Genomic DNA, 17,878 nt, shown 5'->3' with positions numbered 1-17,878 from the left:
CCATTTGTCTTCAGCGATCGTATTGGGAAGGCGAGCACACAATGATTTGATTTTTTTTGTTCTTTGGTGCCTGATACCTGATCCCTTTGACACCTCGTGATCACACAGACTGGTGTGCTTCTTCCACATGGACTTTGTTGCTTCTGAGCTAGATGGCTGCTTGTTTATCTTCAAGCCTTTAAGACTCCAGATGCTATATCTTTTTATAGCAGGGCACTATCAGCTTTCTTCACCACATTTGCTTATGTGCCCACTTTGTCTTCAGCGATCTTGTCCAGAAGGTGAGCATCATGGAATGCCAATTTAATAGAACAAAGTATTCTTGCCTTGGGAGTACGTGAATGGAGGCCCAATCTCCATCTGCTACCTTAATACTAAACCTATAAATATATGTACATAGATCTATTTCCCCATTATCATATATAAATATTTTTACATATGCACATGCCTGTATTTAGACCTCTATAAATGCCTTTTCCTCCTAGTTCTTTCCTCTGTTTCCTTTTACTTTCCTCTTGTCCCACTATCATGCTCAGCCTTTATTTGGGTTTCAGTAATTCCTCTCAGTTATATTACCCTTGATCAAGCCCTACCAGGCCTACACCTTCCTCACCACCGATTTTGGAGCAGCATCTTTAATGTGATTTTCCCATCCCTGTGAACTGGAACTCAGTCCTTCATAAACTGTAATCCCTGCCTTCGTCCTTTTCGCCCAACCCCATTAGCCTTGAATACACTTTGGATTCTTATACATGTGCTTTTTCTTGTCTTTTTCTATAAAGTGAGGTCTTATAGTATTAACCCTTCTGTGATTAACTTATTTCATTTAGCATAATGATTTAAAGCTTCATCCACACTATAGCATGAATCAAGACTTATTTCTCTGTTGGGCTAAGGAGTATTCCCTTGTATGTATGTACCACACTGTTTATCATTTACCCATTGATGAGCATTTAGGTGGCTTCTGCCTTTTGTCTAGTGTGTAGAGAGTGCTTCAGCAAACGCTGGTATACAAGTCTGTTTGAATCTCTGCTCTCAAATCTTTGGGCTCTGTACAGTAAAACTTGTGCGATCCAGAATTGACAGAACTTGTTTTTCCAAGTCTCGCATGTTCTCTGCCTTTTACAGAATGAGTCTTGTGCTTTTCTGTTGCTCATTTTAGTGGACAGGTATTTGAGTTTTCCTTCTCAGCCTGGTTTCCGCTTTCACAGGCTTTATCGTGGCTAAGAGTGAACTTCCTGGGTCATATGGTAATTCTCTTTTTAGTTGCCTTGAGGACTTGCCACACTTTTCTGTAACATCTGAACTATTTTGCGTCCCCATGGGTAAGGGTTCCATGTTTCCCACATCCCTGCTAACTTGCTATTTCTGTGGGTTGTTTGTCTCACTGTTTGTTTTGAGCTGTTCTAGTGGGGCCAGAATAGTATCTCTGTGTGGTTATGATTTATGTTTCTCTTAGCTTTAATGACCCAGAGCATCTTTTCATGTGTTTGGTGACCATTTGAATGTCTTCTTTGCTGAAATATCTATTCAAGTCTTGGGCCCATTTGATGATTGGGTTATTTGTCCTTTTCTTGTTAAATTGTTGTAATTTAATATAATTTTGCTTATTAGAAGAGTCATCAGATAAATCATTTCTGAAGATATCTTCCCAGTCAATAGCTTGCCTTTCCTTGGTAAAGTTTATTTGTTTTTTATTTTTCATTGTGAATTTACAGAGCAAGCTAGTTTTCAACAATTCACACACATTGGGTTTCGTGTCACTGATTGCAACCCCCGCAGTGTACTATCGCTTGTCCCATTTCCTGCCTGTGTCTGCTGTTTCCATTCCCCCTTCTTTCTTACCTCTTCCTGCCTTCTGAACTTTGACCTTGGGCAAATGCTGCCCTTTTTATTTCAATTGATTGATTAGTCTAAGCATTGCTTAACCCCCTAGGACTCTTGCTCATTTTTGTTGTTTGTTGAACGTGGAGACATGGGGTGAGTTCAGTTCCAAACCTGAAGGATGTCGAAGGACCAAAGTCTAGGGATTTCCACCAATCTCTGTCTGATCAGAAATGGATCGTCTTTTGATGAATGATTTTTTTTATTTTTATGAGGTCCCATTTATGTATTTTATCTTTTACTGTGTATGATTTTATTTTCACAAATTCATTGTTAAAAGATAGGCCTGAGAGTGTTGCCCCTGCATTTTCTTCAAAGAATTTTATGGTTTTAGTTTTCACATGTAGGTCCTTAATCCACTTTCAATTTACTCTTGTATATAGTGTAAGGCATGGATCCTGTTTCATTTTTCTTCATGTGGAAATCCAATTTTCACAACCTCGTTTATTGAAAAGACTTCTCTTTTCCTGCCCTTGTCAAAAACCAGTTGACCATAGATGTGTGGATTTGTTTCTGGACTCTCCTTCGTTGTCCACTGGTCGATGCGTCTATTGTTACGCCAGTAGCAGGCCGTCTGATTACTGTTGCTGTGCGGTGTCTTTTAAAATTAAGAAGTGTTCCGTCCTCCTACTTTTGTTCTTCTCCTAAAATATTGCTTTAGCTATTCAAGTCGTCTTACCATTCCATATAGAGGATTGATTTCTTCCCCCCACTTCTGTGAAAGAGGATTTGGGAATTTTTATAGTAAAGTTGGGAGTTTTGACGGCAGAAGTTGCCACAGGTTAAAACTTTTGCTTTGGTATCTCTTGGTGCCCTCGAGGATGATCTTAGGTTGGTCCAAGATAAGTAGTAAAGTAATAAAGAGGTAAGATGGTTGAGAGAATCTGCAAGTGGCTTTGTTAATTTAGCAAATGTTTATTGAGCACCTCCTGTGTACCGCTGTTCAGAGGAATGGTCCAAGTAATAGATCTTGATATGAGGAGAGCTATGACGTGACGTGAGAAGAGGCCGGGTAAATGCATACAAGGAAATAATAGATTTGATTATAGATTGTACTATGTGATAGGCTATACTGAGCATTATTTTATCTCTTCATTCGCTTTGGGAATTATCACACTGTTTCATTATGATTTAATTCTTGTGCTTGAAATATGTAAATTGCTGGGACAGCTTTTGGTTGTCCCAGTGACTAGCAGCGTACTACTGACGTGTTGTATCAGGAGACGGGAGTGGTTAACTATCTGACGATGCCTGGGACAACAAAGACCTCACCCTCCAAAGTACCATTTAGACTTCCAGTGAAAAAGCGTGCTAGAACCAAAAACTGCAGGTAGACCTTTAACATCAAACTTAATGTGTGTATTTCCTTCTTAATAACTCACTTATTGGTGAATTATTCAGCTTATTCAAAGGAGCTGTTGTCTTCACCATAAGTGTACGTCCGCTATATTTTTTTTCCCTTTTATAGCATTTTAGACTACTAGCCAAAAATAGAGCAATGTAATACTATAATTTACACTTGGTGTTTCAGCTTTCGTATGTGATTATACAAACTGAAGTTGATTTAATGTTTGCCAGATGTCCCGTAAATGGATCTGTTTTTTAATTTTGAATGAAGATGCAAACACATTTTTTTTTCACACACCCCCACCCCCGCAAGCACATTTTTAAAACTGGCAGTTGCTTAAATGTTCCAATAAATTATTTAAATTGAATTTTTCAAATTCTGAAAATATAGTCGAATTTGAAAAATTAACGAAAATTAAGAAGATACAAAAATAACGTTCCTATATAGTTACATAATATAATTAGAATTTTGGAATTTCTCATGCTATCAGGTAGACTTGAGAAGCGAAAACACGGAAGAACCCAAGTTATCTTTGTATCTGGCATTTTAGCCGTATTTCAGACTTAAACTTGTTTATCAAGTTTGTGGGAATGGGTTAGTCAGAGAAGAGGTAGAAAGTACTTTCATTGAAATGACCAAAAATTAACGCTAATATACCAACTTCAACAGATAAAAGTGGAAGCCGTTGTTCCAGCCTCAAGTCCAGTGATCCCCAGATTGACTCTCAGAGTTGGTGCTGGTCAAGACAAGATGTAAGTATGAACGTTTTGAATCAGAGTGAAACAATTTATATTTAACCGGCTCTGCTGTTTTCTAATGGATTGAAAGTTCCGCAACCCTTTCCAGCCATAAACACGTTGTCCTCAGCTTTATTTTGAGAATTCTTCACTTTAAATATGTCTCAGAGTTAATAACCTACTTTAACAAAAAAGAGCATTTGTCATTTTCTCTCTTCCTTTTTTTTAAAGCCCAGCATATGACATTGTTTCCATATAGTTTTGAAGGCCGTGACTATCTGAAAACTAAGGAACCATGCATTTGAGTGGACTCACTGCCATTTTATACCCAGGTAGATGTAATGTTGTACCTTCTTCACAAGTATGTATTCTCCATCACAACAAAGAAGAGCTTCCTCTTGCTCAGAGAGCGAATGCTTTGTTCTATACCTAAAACCCATGATTCCGTGAAAGGTTTGGTCAAACTGTGTGTAATAGTAATGATGTAAGACTTAGTTGTCTAGTTGTTGTTTTTGTTTAGTTTCTAGCTTTGGCTTTTGTTTTTGTTTTTCATGAGAGAATGAGAAATATAAACCTTATGTTTACTGTTTTTTTTATTCATAATTTTCACTGAACCATTATGCCATCTAACATTCATTGAAAGTAAATTAACTGGATTTGGTTGGGGCAGGGCGAGCACACTATGGCCTACTTTGAGACCTACATTAAGGCTTTTAAATGAGTCTAAAAGATAATGCAGCCTTTATTTATTTATTTTAATATATATTTTAAAAATTATTTTATTGGGGGCTCATACAATTCTCATCACAATCCATACATACATCCATTGTGTCAAGCTCATATGCACATTTGTTGCCCTCATCATTCTCTTAATATAATATTTTTATTGACATATCTTACTCATTCCAATATATCCCTTCCCTTCCTATACAGTTCTCTTGTTCAATCCCTTCTAATGGGGTTATGCAATCATCAATGCTATCAGTTCCCTTCTACCCATCCCCTATTCCTCCCCTCCCACACACACATACTTCCCATACCCTCAGGGAACCAAATGACTCCTGTCACTGTCTCTGAAGGGTCGTTTACTGAGTGATCTTAAATATACAAATGAACATATGCAAATCTAACATGTCTAATGAGGTATATCACCTTAATAGTAAGGGGAGGAGATCTTAAAGAACTTGAGGATAGTTATCTGGTTCATCAGTGCCACACAGTACCATGGATTTATCCTCCGCTCCATGTGGCCCTTCTGAGAGGGACTGTCCAATTGTCTTGCTGGTGGAGTTTGGGTCTCCACCACATCCATTCCACTTCATGAAAATATTTATTTTTGCATAGATAATATTGAAAATGATTCTTCTTTTTCTACATCATTTACATAAATTTTGAAAGCTAAAGCTATGTGTAGTAAACTTTAAAATGGAGTACTTTACTTTGCAAGCAATCAATAGAATCATAAGGCATCAATTCTTATTCAACATTTAGCTATAACAAAATGAGAGTTGGGTAGAGAGAAGAAAATTTGGCATGTGATTTCAGTGGTCCATTTTATCTTGAAGTTTATATTTCATATTGCTTCTTTTGTCAATTCCAAATATTCTCATTGTCACTGAATCAATTCTTACTCATAACGACTCTATAGGGCAGACTAAAATTGCCCCTGTGAGTTTCTGAAACTAACTCTACAGTAGTAGAAAACCCCATCTTTCTCCTGAGGAGCTGGCCTGGTGGTCTCGAACTGCTGTCCTTGTGGGTGGTGACCCAATGCACAACTACTAAACCACCATGACTCCTCAGTGCAATGAAAATGACCAGTATGGTTATGGTGAATGGTAGTATACAGACAAATGAGGTCTTCCAGGAGAGCACACATAAGATTAGGCTGGTACATGTTTTACTTAACTAAATCATCTAGATAGTCTTGGTATTATTCCTCTGGGTTGTGACAATATTGATCTAGACAGTGGGTGGTAGTACTGCTGACAAACTTGAAGAAATGCTATCATTGTAGCTCTCTTTAAATAAGATATCTAGTATATCAGCACCTTCTATATAACCCACAATAATTTCAGTAACTGTCATTCTTCAATCTAATAGGTTTAAATAGGTTCCTGAACTTATTTGGCCTAGTGCCCACTGTTTTCAGGGAAAAAAATTACTATCTTCTGCCCTGGCAATGAAAAACTTTCATCTGATAGTCTATATCCCAGGATAAAGTGTAGGTATCTGTTTTTTCAGCCCCACTGGATAGTTCCAGTGTTCTCCACACCTCCCCCACCCCCACCGCCGCCACCACCAAAGGGTGATAGTATCCACTTTGGGAAATACCTCAATAATACAAGGCAGGACACAATTATTCTGTATGTGGGCAACATTTCACTAAAGGGAAAATGCTCCTATTCATTCTTCAATCAATCTTTTCTCTCATGTGTTCATATATGTATTTTTCCATAGCTCACTATTGTTTAGTCTTTCACATAAAAGTTTGGAGTCTTCACTCTCTTTAGAGAAATAAGATTTGTAAAAAGGCATCGAAGTTTATATATTCCTCTGAGCTGCCCTTAAGCATCTTTTGATCATTCTCTGACTATTCTATCTTTTCTCTTCTCAATAAATCACTTCTACACCTAAGATCTTGGAAGATGTGAGAAATAGAGCTTTCAAACCCTAAGACAAAAGGTCCGATATTAGGGAAATTATAATCCCAGACACTCTACACAAGTTTCCCTTGAAAGTATAATTTTACATTATTCAGAAAGTTTAAATAACCCCTCTGTTAAATAAAAGATTAATCATTTGACTGAGGGAAATACAGAGAGATCCTTATAATGAACAAGGGATAAATAGTGAAATATACTGGATTTTAAAATAAGAGGGAAAGAAACCCAAGTCATATAAAGGTAGAATTTTATATGAAAACTAACAATCATTAAAATACCTTTTTAATAAAATAATCATTCAGAGGTTAGCCAACTATAGCCACACGTCAAATCTAGCTCTCTCTCAGATTTTATATGTACCACAAGTGGCAGACAGGATTTACTTTGATTCCTCCTAAAGAACACATAGCTACAACCCCCGAATCTGTAACAATCCCATTTTTTGTGCTGCAAACCCATGTCTCTGACCAATAAACAAGGCCCACTCAACACTCAAGAAGAGCCTATTGGAAGTGAGGGCAATCTGGCTGCTACATCTGTCATCCCATTGATCGCCAGGGTTGATTCGGCTGATCTGACTGCATAGGCGGGTCTACCTTTCCTCCCTCACCGCTCCATGTGCATGCTCGGTTGAAGAGGACGACCTTCCCTGATAGAAGGAGGACCATCCTTCAGTCAAAGGTATACGAGTAGCTGAGCTCCCCTGCTAGAACCTCCAAACAAGAAGAGCCTCTTGCATGCAGTACTGGGGAGTGGGTGCCAGCACCACTCAACACCAGCTGTAGCCTCCTGTTCCAATGTGCCCAGGTGAATCATATAAACGTTAGCTCAAAGCGAAGTCCAACTTCAGTCCGCTCGATATGGTGGGGGTCCACCTTCGTGTAAGTCGGGTGTCGGACGAGATGTAGTCATCCGGATTGCAAAAGTGAAGATCCTTTGGCTGTCACCTTTGAGTACAGGGAATAGGTACTTCAGCATGTCACAGACCCGTTTGCCCAGGCCGGAGGGAAACATTGCCCAGGTCAGGGACGTCACGCCGCATGAGGACATTGCAGTGTGAAATATGCAGTGGGGCCAACAGCAGGTGGCTGATAATAATCCTACTGGTGTACCGCGGTGCTCATGAACAACCAGCATGTCGGATACTCCATTGGCTTTGCAGGCTTGCACTAGTGCGCCCACCTCATGCTGGCCTCGGTTCACGCGCTGTGCACCTGGGAACACCAGTTTCAGCTCTTTTGCAGACATCTTAAGGAGGGCACTGGGAATCTTGGGAGGTGGTGATCATGATCTTGAGGTCTTCAACCCCTACCCATCGATATTCATCATCCACATGGCTAGTTAACCCATTCACCACCAGCATCATCAAACTCCAGGGAACCCTATAGGGCCAGTGGGAATCAGGGTTCCCTTGGAGCTGCGCCCTCTCCTGGGAAGTTCGCTGCACTTCCTCGAGGGCCTTGCAGCACAGGTGCTCTCGGCAGGCAAGCCTCATGGCGCAGCACCCTGAGCGCCCCTTCCAAGTGGGTTTAGGAGCGTATGGATTTTTCTGGTTTTTACTTTTTTAAGGGCTGATAAAAATTAATAATATTTCATGACAGGTAAACATTATATGGAATTCTAAGTTAAGTGATGTTTACTGGTTGAAACATAAGGTGTATTGTTTATTCCATGGCAGTAATAATGGAGAAAAGTCAATAAATAGATTCATGTAAATATACCCATAGCTACTCAGTCGGTACATACTTGGGGTTATATACTCGTGTATAAGCCGAGTGTTTCAGCACATTTTGTAATGCTGTTTTTGTGGTAAAATTAGGTTCCTGATACTCAGGTCAGTTTATCCTCGAGTATATACGGACTGAGTAGAATGCTCTTTTGAGGCACCCTGATGGTGGTTACACATTGGGCCTATAACCTCAGAGTTGGCTGTTCAGAACCACTGTCCCCTCCACAGGAGAAAGATGAGGCTTTCTGCTGCTGTAAAGAGTTACAGTCTTAGAAACCCATATGAGCCGGAGTCAACTTGATGGTTGTGAGGGTGGTTTGGGTTTTGGGAGGGAAATTAACTCGAAGACAAGGATTTACAAAGGTGGGGTTTCTAGATTCTAAACCCCAAATCCATTGCCTTTAAGTTGATTGTGACTCAGAGCAACCCTGTAAGACAGCAGATCGTCCCACAGGGTTTCCAAGGCCTAATTTTTATGGAAGCAGACTAGCGTATCTTTCTCCTGAAGTAGGTTCAAACTGCTGACCGAATCAGCAGCCAGAGTGTTTATTGCTGAAGGACAGGCAGAGAAATTATGGGGATTTAGGGGAAGGTCTGTAGGGTTATAATTATCCCCTAAAATGCGTGTCTTCTGTCCTTGATTCAGGAAAGTACATTGAGGTCTAATTGTTTCACCCTCTTTTCTGTTGTTTTCCTTAAAGCAGAAGGAACTTGCTTTGCCTGATTTAACATTTTAAAGGGCTCTATGGTGCATCTAAAACCTCCTCCTGATGGTGTTACATTTCAAGATGACTTTGCAAGACTTCAAACTCCTTTAGCATGTCCTTCAGTAATGGATAGCCAGAGAGCTCCCTGTAACCAGTACTGAGGACAAAACTAAAAGACTAACCTGAAATTGCAATCTCAGCACATAGGAAGTATGATAGGGTGGTCTGAATGGGAGGAAGAAACAACACATTGAAGCTAATTGCGCAAATATTTGAGTGCAGCCTACAGCCAGTGTTCTAATGGCAGTCTAGCAGGTAGGGTTGCCTGGAACTAGACTGGTAAGGATTTTGAGGTGCCAGCTGGAGTCCGTGTCAAAGAGTCCAGTGAGTGCTGTTGACTGTTGTGGGGTGAACAAGGCAGCGCAGTTGCCATGTCATGTGTCATCCCAATCATTATTTACAGGCATACCTCAAAGATCTTGGATCATTTCCAGGCCACTGTAATAAATCAAACATCAGAATAAAGCAATCCTACAATTTTTTTTTTGTTTTTCAGTGCATAAAAAGTTTGAAGTATTGTGAGAATTACCAAAATGTGGCACAGAGACAAACGTGAGACATGCTTTTAGAAAAAACGACACCAGTAGACTTGCTCCACATAGGGTTCCCACAAACCTCTCCTTTGTTTGTTTGTTGTTTTAATCATTTTATTGGGGGCTCGTACAATTCGTATCACAATCCATGCATACATCCATTGTATCAAGCACATTTGTACATTTGTTGCCATCGTCATTCTCAAAAAATTTGCTTTCTACTTGAGCCCTTGTTATCAACTCTTCATTTCCCCCCCTCCCTCACAAACCCTTGATAATTTATAAATTATTATTATTTTTTCATGTTGTACACTGTCTGACATCTCCCCTCACCAACTTGTCTGTTGTTCGTCCCCCTGGGAGGGGGTTATATGTAGATCCTTGTGATCAGTTCCCCCTTTCTCCTCCACCTTCCCCTTCCCCTCCTGGTATCACTACTCTCATTATTGATCCTGATGAGTTTATCTGTCCTGGATTCCCTGTGTTTCCAGTTCTTATCTATACCTGTGTACATCCTCTGGTCTAGCCGGATTTGTAAGGTAGAATTGGGATCATGATAGTGGGGGGGAGGAAGCATTAAAGAACTGTAAGAAAGTTGTATGTTTCATGGTTGCTACAGTGCACCCTGACTGGCTCATCTCCTCCAGGGGATGTCCAGTTGCCTACAGATGGGCTTTGGGTCTCCACTCCACACTCCCCCCTCCCCCCATTCACAATGGTATGATTTTTCTTTGATCCTGATACCTGATGCCTTCCACACATCGTGATCACACAGGCTGGTGTGTTTCTTCCATGTGCGCTTGGTTGCTTCTAAGCTAGATGGCCACTTGTTTGTCTTTAAGCCTTTAAGACCCCAGAGGCTGTATCTTTTGATAGCCGGGCACCATCAGCTTTCTTCACCACATTTGCTTATGCACCTGCTTTGTCTTCATTGGTTGTGTCGGGAAGGTGAGCATCATGGAATGCCAGTTTAATAGAACAAAGTATTCTTTCATTGACGGAGTACTTGAGTGGAGGCCCCAAGTCCATCTGCTACCTTAATACTAAACCTATAAATATATCCACATAGATCTTTTTCCCCATCATCCTATGTAAATATATTTACATATGTACATGCCTGTATTTAGGCCTTTATAAATGCCCTTTGCCTCCTAGTTCTTTCCTCTATTTCCTTTTACTTTCCTCTTGTCCCACTATCATGTTCAGCCTTCATTTGGGTTTCAGTAATTCCTCTCAGTTACATTGCCCTTGATCAAGCCCTACCAGGCCACTTATACCCTCCTTGCCATTGATTTTGGTAATTTGGTGGGGTTTTTTGTTTTCTTTGTTTTGTTTAAGCACACTTTCTACAAAGCACAACAAAATGGGGCCTGCCTGCAACTGTATTCACTGATTTTTTGAAAGTATAGAGAGAAAAAAAAAAAAAAAAGAAAGAATAGAGAATTCACTAGCTTCAAACATTCATTCATATAATCATTTCTATGAAGAAAATAGAGCATAGTAATGGATGTGGAGTATCAGGGACAGGGCATATTTAGATAGAGTTGTCAAAAGGAAGCTTCTTCCCTGCAATTCTGCTTCATTTAAGTCTTTCTTGGCTGTATTTATAAAGTTGAAAATTCTGTTAAAGGAGCTTCTCATGCAAAAGGCAATTTTGAATGTTGATAAACTGTTAGGAAACATGTAATGTAAATGTGATGAAAGATTTCGGGGTGGAAAATAATGAGGGCCAGGAGGCCCTCACATTTCTGAGGATTACATCTTTTCATGCTGTCTTCTCACTACTACTGGCCAGGAAGTTTCTGTCTTTTCTCCATCTCCTGATCAGTCCTTCCTCTTTGGAGGTGTGGCTCTTGTGTTTAGCTGTATCATTTATGTCAATAGATGACATTACTGGACTGGAGAAATTGTGGACTGATCTGTTTATTCTCACAGTATTCTTGCCCGTGTTCTCTGAGCTTAGCAGAGCAGGGGTCTTCAATTGGGCAACTCCAAGCCTTTGGTTTTTTCCACTTAATATGTCATAGTACAGGGGGCTTCAAAAAGTTCTTAGAAAATCTCATTATCTTGTAGTGCCTTTTTCCATGAACTTTTTGACCCCCCCTTGAATGTTTGAGACATGGCGCAGGCGTCATGTGTGATGCCTTCAGGGAGCAATATTGTTATCAGTGGTAATTCTAAATTCCTGTTTAACTGAGAGACCAAAAAATACTCTACTCTACAAAATTAATCCATTTTTTAAATACGCAGATTAAACTGAGATAATTTTTCAGTAACTTATTTACCTTCTGACCCTTATAGTTTCACTTCTGCTAACATACTGATTTCCAGTGGCAGCACCTGGGCCAAGCCCACTGCTATAAATAATTTGGGTGTTTTATTGCAGTTTCAAGAATTTAGTTTGTGCAGGGGAATTTTTTTAAATCATTCTAATTTTTGAATTATGTATTCCATGAAAGCAGTAGCTATAGTTTTGTGCTTTGAGCTCAAAAAATGTAAAATACTTAATCTTTAGAAACCTAAAATGTCTAGACATTTGTTGCATTGGTGGGAACCAAACTTTTCTTATAATTACCTTTTAAGATTACAACTAGAAGTAGAAAGTAATCATGAGCAATTTAAAAAATAATGATTTAAAAGATTTTTAAAGAAAATAAACATTTTATATTTTAAAATTTAGCCAGAGTCAGCAAAAAAAAACAACCCCTAAAATGCTGTAACGTGACATAATGTGTAGTATGGTGCTTCAGTGATTTGCTCTTCAGAAAAATAATAACAAATGGTCATCTTTCATTTCCTGCACTTTCTATATTTACAATGTTTTATTTATGCACAACTTTTTCTAGTCTAACAGAACTATGCTAATTTAAAGAGAAAACATATAGTAAAGTTACTAGAATACCAACTCACTACCATCAAGTCAATTCCAACTCAAAGTGGCTGTACATAGAGTCTCAGACTGTCAACCTCTATGGGAGCAGCGGCCATCATCTTTCTCCTTCAGGAAGGCTGGTGGGTTTGAACTGCAGCCCTTGAAGATCAGAAGCCCAACTCATAATCCATGGTGCTATCAGGGATCTTCTACAAAAAAAGAGAAATAGGAAACTTAGGCCAAGTAAAGGAAGAAAAATAAATGAACTTAATACAACCTAATGTGAGGAAGCTTCAAAAATTCATGGGAAATCTCCATCTCGGGCAATGAATGTACAAATGTGCTTTACACAATTGATGTATGTATGGATTGTGATGAGTCGTATGAGCCCCTAATAAAATGATTACAAAATTAAAAAATAAATTAAAAATAAAAAAGAAATCTCTATCTCTCTCTCTTTTTAAAATCATTTTATTGAGGGGCTTGTACAATGCATATCACAATCCATACATACATCCATTGTGTCAAGTACAACTTTACATTTGCTGCCATCATCATTCTCAAAATATTTGCTTTCTGGTATCAGCTCCTCATTTTTTCCCCTCTCTCCCCCCTCCCCCTCCCTCATAAACCCTTGATAATTTATAAATTATTATTATTTTGTCATATCTTACACTGACCGACATCTCCCTTCACCCACTTCTCTGTTTTCCGTCGCCCAGAGAGGAGGCCATATGTAGATCCTTGTAATCGGTTCCCCCCTTCTACCCCACCTTCACTCCACCCTCCTGGTATCGCCACTCTCACCACTGGTCCTGAGGAATTTATCTGTCCAGGAGTCCCTTTGTTTTCAGCTCCTATCTATACCAGTGTACATTCTCAGGTACAGCCTGATTTCTAAGGTAGAGTTGGGATCATGATAGTGCAAAGGTAGGAAGCATTTAAGAACTAGAGGGGAGTTGTATGTTTCATCATTGCTACGCTACACCCTGACTGGCTCATCTCCTCCCTGTGACCCTTCTGCAAGGGGATGTCCAGTTGCCCACAGATGGGCTTTGATTCCCCAATCTGCACTCCCCCTCATTCACAATGATATGAACTTTTTTTCCTTGATGTCTGATACCTGATCCCTTCGACACCTCATAATCATACAGGCTGGTGTGCTTCTTCCATCTAGTCTTGGTTGCTTCTCAGCTAGATGACTGCTTGTTTATCTTCAAGCCTTTATGACCCAGACACTATATCTTTTGAGAGCTGGGCACCATCAGCTTTCTTCACCACATTTTGCTTTTGCACCTATTTGTCTTCAGTGATCCTATCAGGAAGCTGAGCACACAATGATATGATTTTTCTTCTTTGATGCCTGAAACCTGATCCCTTCGACACCTCCTGGTCCCACAGGCTGGTGTGCTTCTTCCCTGTGGGCTTGTTTGCTTCTGAGCTAGATGGCCGCTTGTTTATCTTCAAGCTTTTAAGACCCCAGATGCTATATCTTTTCATAACTGGGCACCAACAGCTTTCTTCACCACATTTGCTTATGCATACATTTGCGTTCAGTGATCCTGTCGGGAAGATGAGCATCATGGAATGCCAGTTTAATAGAACATAGTGTTCTTGCATTGAGGGAGTACTTGGGTGGAGGCCCAATGTCCATCTGCTACCTTAATACTAAACCTATAAATATATGCTCACAGATCTATTTCCCCAGCATCATAAATAAGTATATTTACATATGTATGTACCTGTATTTAGACCTCTATAAATGCCCTTTACCTCCTAGTTCTTTTCTCTATTTCCTTTTACTTTCCTCTAGTCCCATTACATGCTCAGCCTTCACTTGGGTTTCTGTATTTCCTCTCGGTTACATTACCCTGTTCAAGCCCTACCAGGCCTCCCATGCCCCCCTTGCCACCGATCTTGGATCACTTGTTGTTCCCTTGTCCCTGAGTTCGTTAACACTACTTCTTTTCCTCTACCTCCCCCTTTCCCATGTCCCCTCCGCACCGTTGGTTCCATTGTTTTTTCCCTGTGATTGTTTATCCAGGTATGTTCCAATCTCCATCTCTTTTAATTATATTTCCCTAAGAATTTTTTGAAACCCTTTCTCAGAGTTGACATGATTGAATTTCAAATCTTATTTTTGGTATCCTGGCAATAAGGATCTAGGTTGATATTGCTCTTAGTGTTCAAAATCTATTTCACAGCCTTCGTTATCAGTCCTCATCAAATACTTCAGTTGGCCAACGTGGTTCATCTATACTCCCACCCCCCTAAGGTAAGGAAATGGCAAGTTCTAGAAGAAAAAATGGCTTTTAATCAAAATAAAGGCTACTGAAACCCCCAATACCAACTCATTGCCATAGTGCATTCTGATTCATCACAACCCTATAGGACAGAATAGAACTACCCCACCAGGATGCTAAGGCTGTGTGTCTCTAGGGAAACAGATTGCCAAGTCTTTCTTCCCATGGAGTGGCTGGTGGGTTTGAACCACACACCTTTTGGTTAACATCAGAGTACTTTAACTGCCAGAGTTCCGAATAATGGGCGAGTGACTGGCAAAAACAACAGATATATTTTGTTTAGTTAGGGAAAGGCAGTCTGATCTAATAATTTTATAAGGATCTACATATAACCTCCCTGGGGGGTGGTCAACAGAAAAGTGAGTGAAGGGAGACATCGGACAGTGTAAGATATGACAAAATAATTATAGTTTATAAATTATCAAGGGTTCATGAGGGAGGGGAAACTGAGGAGCTGATACCAAGGGCTCAAGCAGAAAGCAAATGTTTTGAGAATGATATAGCAACAAATGTACAAATATACTTGAACAATGGATGGAAGTATGGGTTGTGATAAGAGTTGTGTGAGCCCCCAATAAAATGATTTTTTTTTTTAAAGATTAAAAAAAAAGCTTACAAAACAGTCCAATGGACTAGTGGATCACAAAAACAACACTTCCCACAACTCTGAGACCAGCAGAATTAGATGGTGCCCAGCTACCATTACCAGTTGTTTCTAAAGGATCACATTAGAAGGTCCTCCTTAGAATTCGAGAAAAATGGGTAACAACTCAAAATCATAAGAGACCAGGGTTACTGGTTGAATAGAGATAGGTGGGACGTCCCAAGCCTATGACCTTTACCCTTCAGTCTAAAGCTGAACTCACGTCTGCATTAGAATAACCAATGATTTAAGGTCAAAAGGGCAGGGTTGACCCAAGGACAAAGTTCAGAGGGCTAGGAGTGAAGGCGGAAGGGAAACAGGAAACTAGGAGGAAGTGGGATAAGCGATGGTACATTGAGGGGATTGTTGAATGTAAAACTATAAGTTTCTTGTAAATCATCACCTAATTCAGAATAAAAAGGTTTCTTCTAAACAAAAAAAAACAAAAATCATGCTAAGTAAGAGTCAAGTCAAAGAAACTTTTTGGTTAATAAAGTTCAGGATCATTTCCCAGCTTCCTTCTGTCAGACTTGGAAGGCCTTTTATGTTTCCATTTTTAATTTTTGCTTCCCTTCCAATAAAAGTGTCTGATTTTAATTTGTTGTTGTTTTTGTTGTTCAATTGACAAGTGCTTATTTTAGTTCTGTTTGTGTTTGCCCTGGGTAAGTGTTTACGGGAACAGAAACATTTCACAGATATGTCGCCTATGTTAGCAGTTACAAAGCAAGAACAGTGACCCTCAAATATTATAAATATATCCAATTACAAAAAAATGACCTCTATATAACGGTCATGAGAGACGCTAACCTTACAAATGAAATTCCCAGCAGCTCTACAACCAGGCCACCGTTATAAGATATGTACATTGTTCTTGCCACCTTACTATACAGAAATTCAAAAGACTCAGACTCATGTGACTCAATTATGTAATAGCTACCGCCAAAAGGAAGCAAAGAGTGAAAAATGTTCTTCTTCAGGTCTTCAGTCCTTATCTGATTTTCCCAGATGCAGAGTCTTTGGCCTCCTTATATTACTGTCTTATTTTTACTGACCTAAAATTATGATGACATCTTTAAGATTCATACTCCATTGCCATATTGTAGCTTGTTCATTAATACCAATGATGCAATATGTTTAAGAAGAGAAAAAAAGTAGTATACTGTCAGACAAACTGTCTTTAGGTTTTGGGAAATGCTTTTACTACATAGTAAAACACGTAGGAAGATTATAATCAAAGCATTTCTATCTTACTTGTAAACAATTGCTGCAGTTCTTACACGGATGCCACATTAGAAGACTTGGGAAAATTTACTGGATTCCATTCTAATGCAATTAGAGCTAATTTTGTTCTTTAAATGAATAAAAGGTCAGCTAGTAAATCTGGCTTATCTTGAGCCCAGACTTCAATAAATTGTTTTATTTAATTTGTTGTAAAAGATCTTATCCTTAATGGGTCTAGGTCTTATTAGTTTACTTAGGTTTTAAAATATTTATGACCACCTTTTTAGATATGATTTGAATGATGGTTGGAAAGTTTCTCTCTACAGTTTATCAAGACCCAACATCACTAATTGAGTGAATATAGGAAAGTACTTAAGATTTGTTATCTAGAAGAAGCTGATGTGAACTTCTAGAATTAAAATGTTCTTTAACGTGTGACGGGCAGAGATAATTTAGCTATATTATGGCAACCCTTTGGGTAATATCTGATTTTAATTTCCCTTAAAGATCAGACTACTTACACTTTTAATATTTAAAAAGAATATGTACCTACTGGTGGAAACTAAGCGTTTTTATTATTTAAAAACACCATCAGAGACCATTTAGATTCTTTGTATGCTGTTATTTCCTGACATTTCAAGGGGCTGTAATATGAAAATACTTCCATAAAAGTGTTAGTGGATAGTGTAACATTTCTTCTGTACTTCCACTGGAGCCTTCGTCGCTGGTAAGGGTGGGTGGTCTTGTCCTGGCAGGACTTGCAGGATTGAGAATCCTGGTAACCTTTTGTGACTGGCTTTTAGAGTCTCAGCACATGACTTGAAGGGTGTGTCGCCATGTAAGGGTGACTAGCTCTGTTACCTGTCTGTGCTCGTGATGCTGAAGGGCTCCACAGTTACATCGACCTTATGCTCACATTCTGCCCTCCTGGCTCTGTGAACCAGTCCAACATCTCTCCTTATCATCCTTACCTCACTACCCTTTCTGAACTCCATGTCAACTTCGCTGTTCTCTACCTGCTCCCTTTTTCTAATATCCTCCCTTCACCCTTGAACTTGAACTTTCCCTTCACTTCTACATGAGAAACAGTCCACAACGTCCTCTCCTCATTCAAACTTCTCAAAACGTGTCCCTTATATGCACTGTCGTTCAACGTGTCACCCTTAAACCCCCTG

General features: G+C 39.4%; 1 protein-coding gene and 1 pseudogene across 1 annotated transcript in view; one reads left to right on the top strand and one right to left on the bottom strand.

Moving 5' to 3' along the window:
• TAF3 (TATA-box binding protein associated factor 3) overlaps positions 1-17,878 on the top strand; it is a 205,754-nt gene that overhangs the window by 165,311 nt on the left and 22,565 nt on the right. The window contains exon 4 of the mRNA XM_004712626.2: positions 3,902-3,984. Coding sequence (XP_004712683.1) covers positions 3,902-3,984 — 83 coding nt within the window. The remainder of the gene's footprint in view (positions 1-3,901; positions 3,985-17,878) is intronic.
• Positions 7,311-8,023, bottom strand: LOC115873991 (annotated as a pseudogene).

The sequence above is a fragment of the Echinops telfairi genome, unplaced genomic scaffold, assembly GCF_000313985.2.
Source record: "Echinops telfairi isolate 266 unplaced genomic scaffold, ASM31398v2 ScPeMD7_7473;HRSCAF=8511, whole genome shotgun sequence".
In the NCBI taxonomy this organism is placed as follows: Eukaryota; Metazoa; Chordata; class Mammalia; order Afrosoricida; family Tenrecidae; genus Echinops; species Echinops telfairi.
This window is presented reverse-complemented; position numbering and strand designations above follow the sequence as displayed.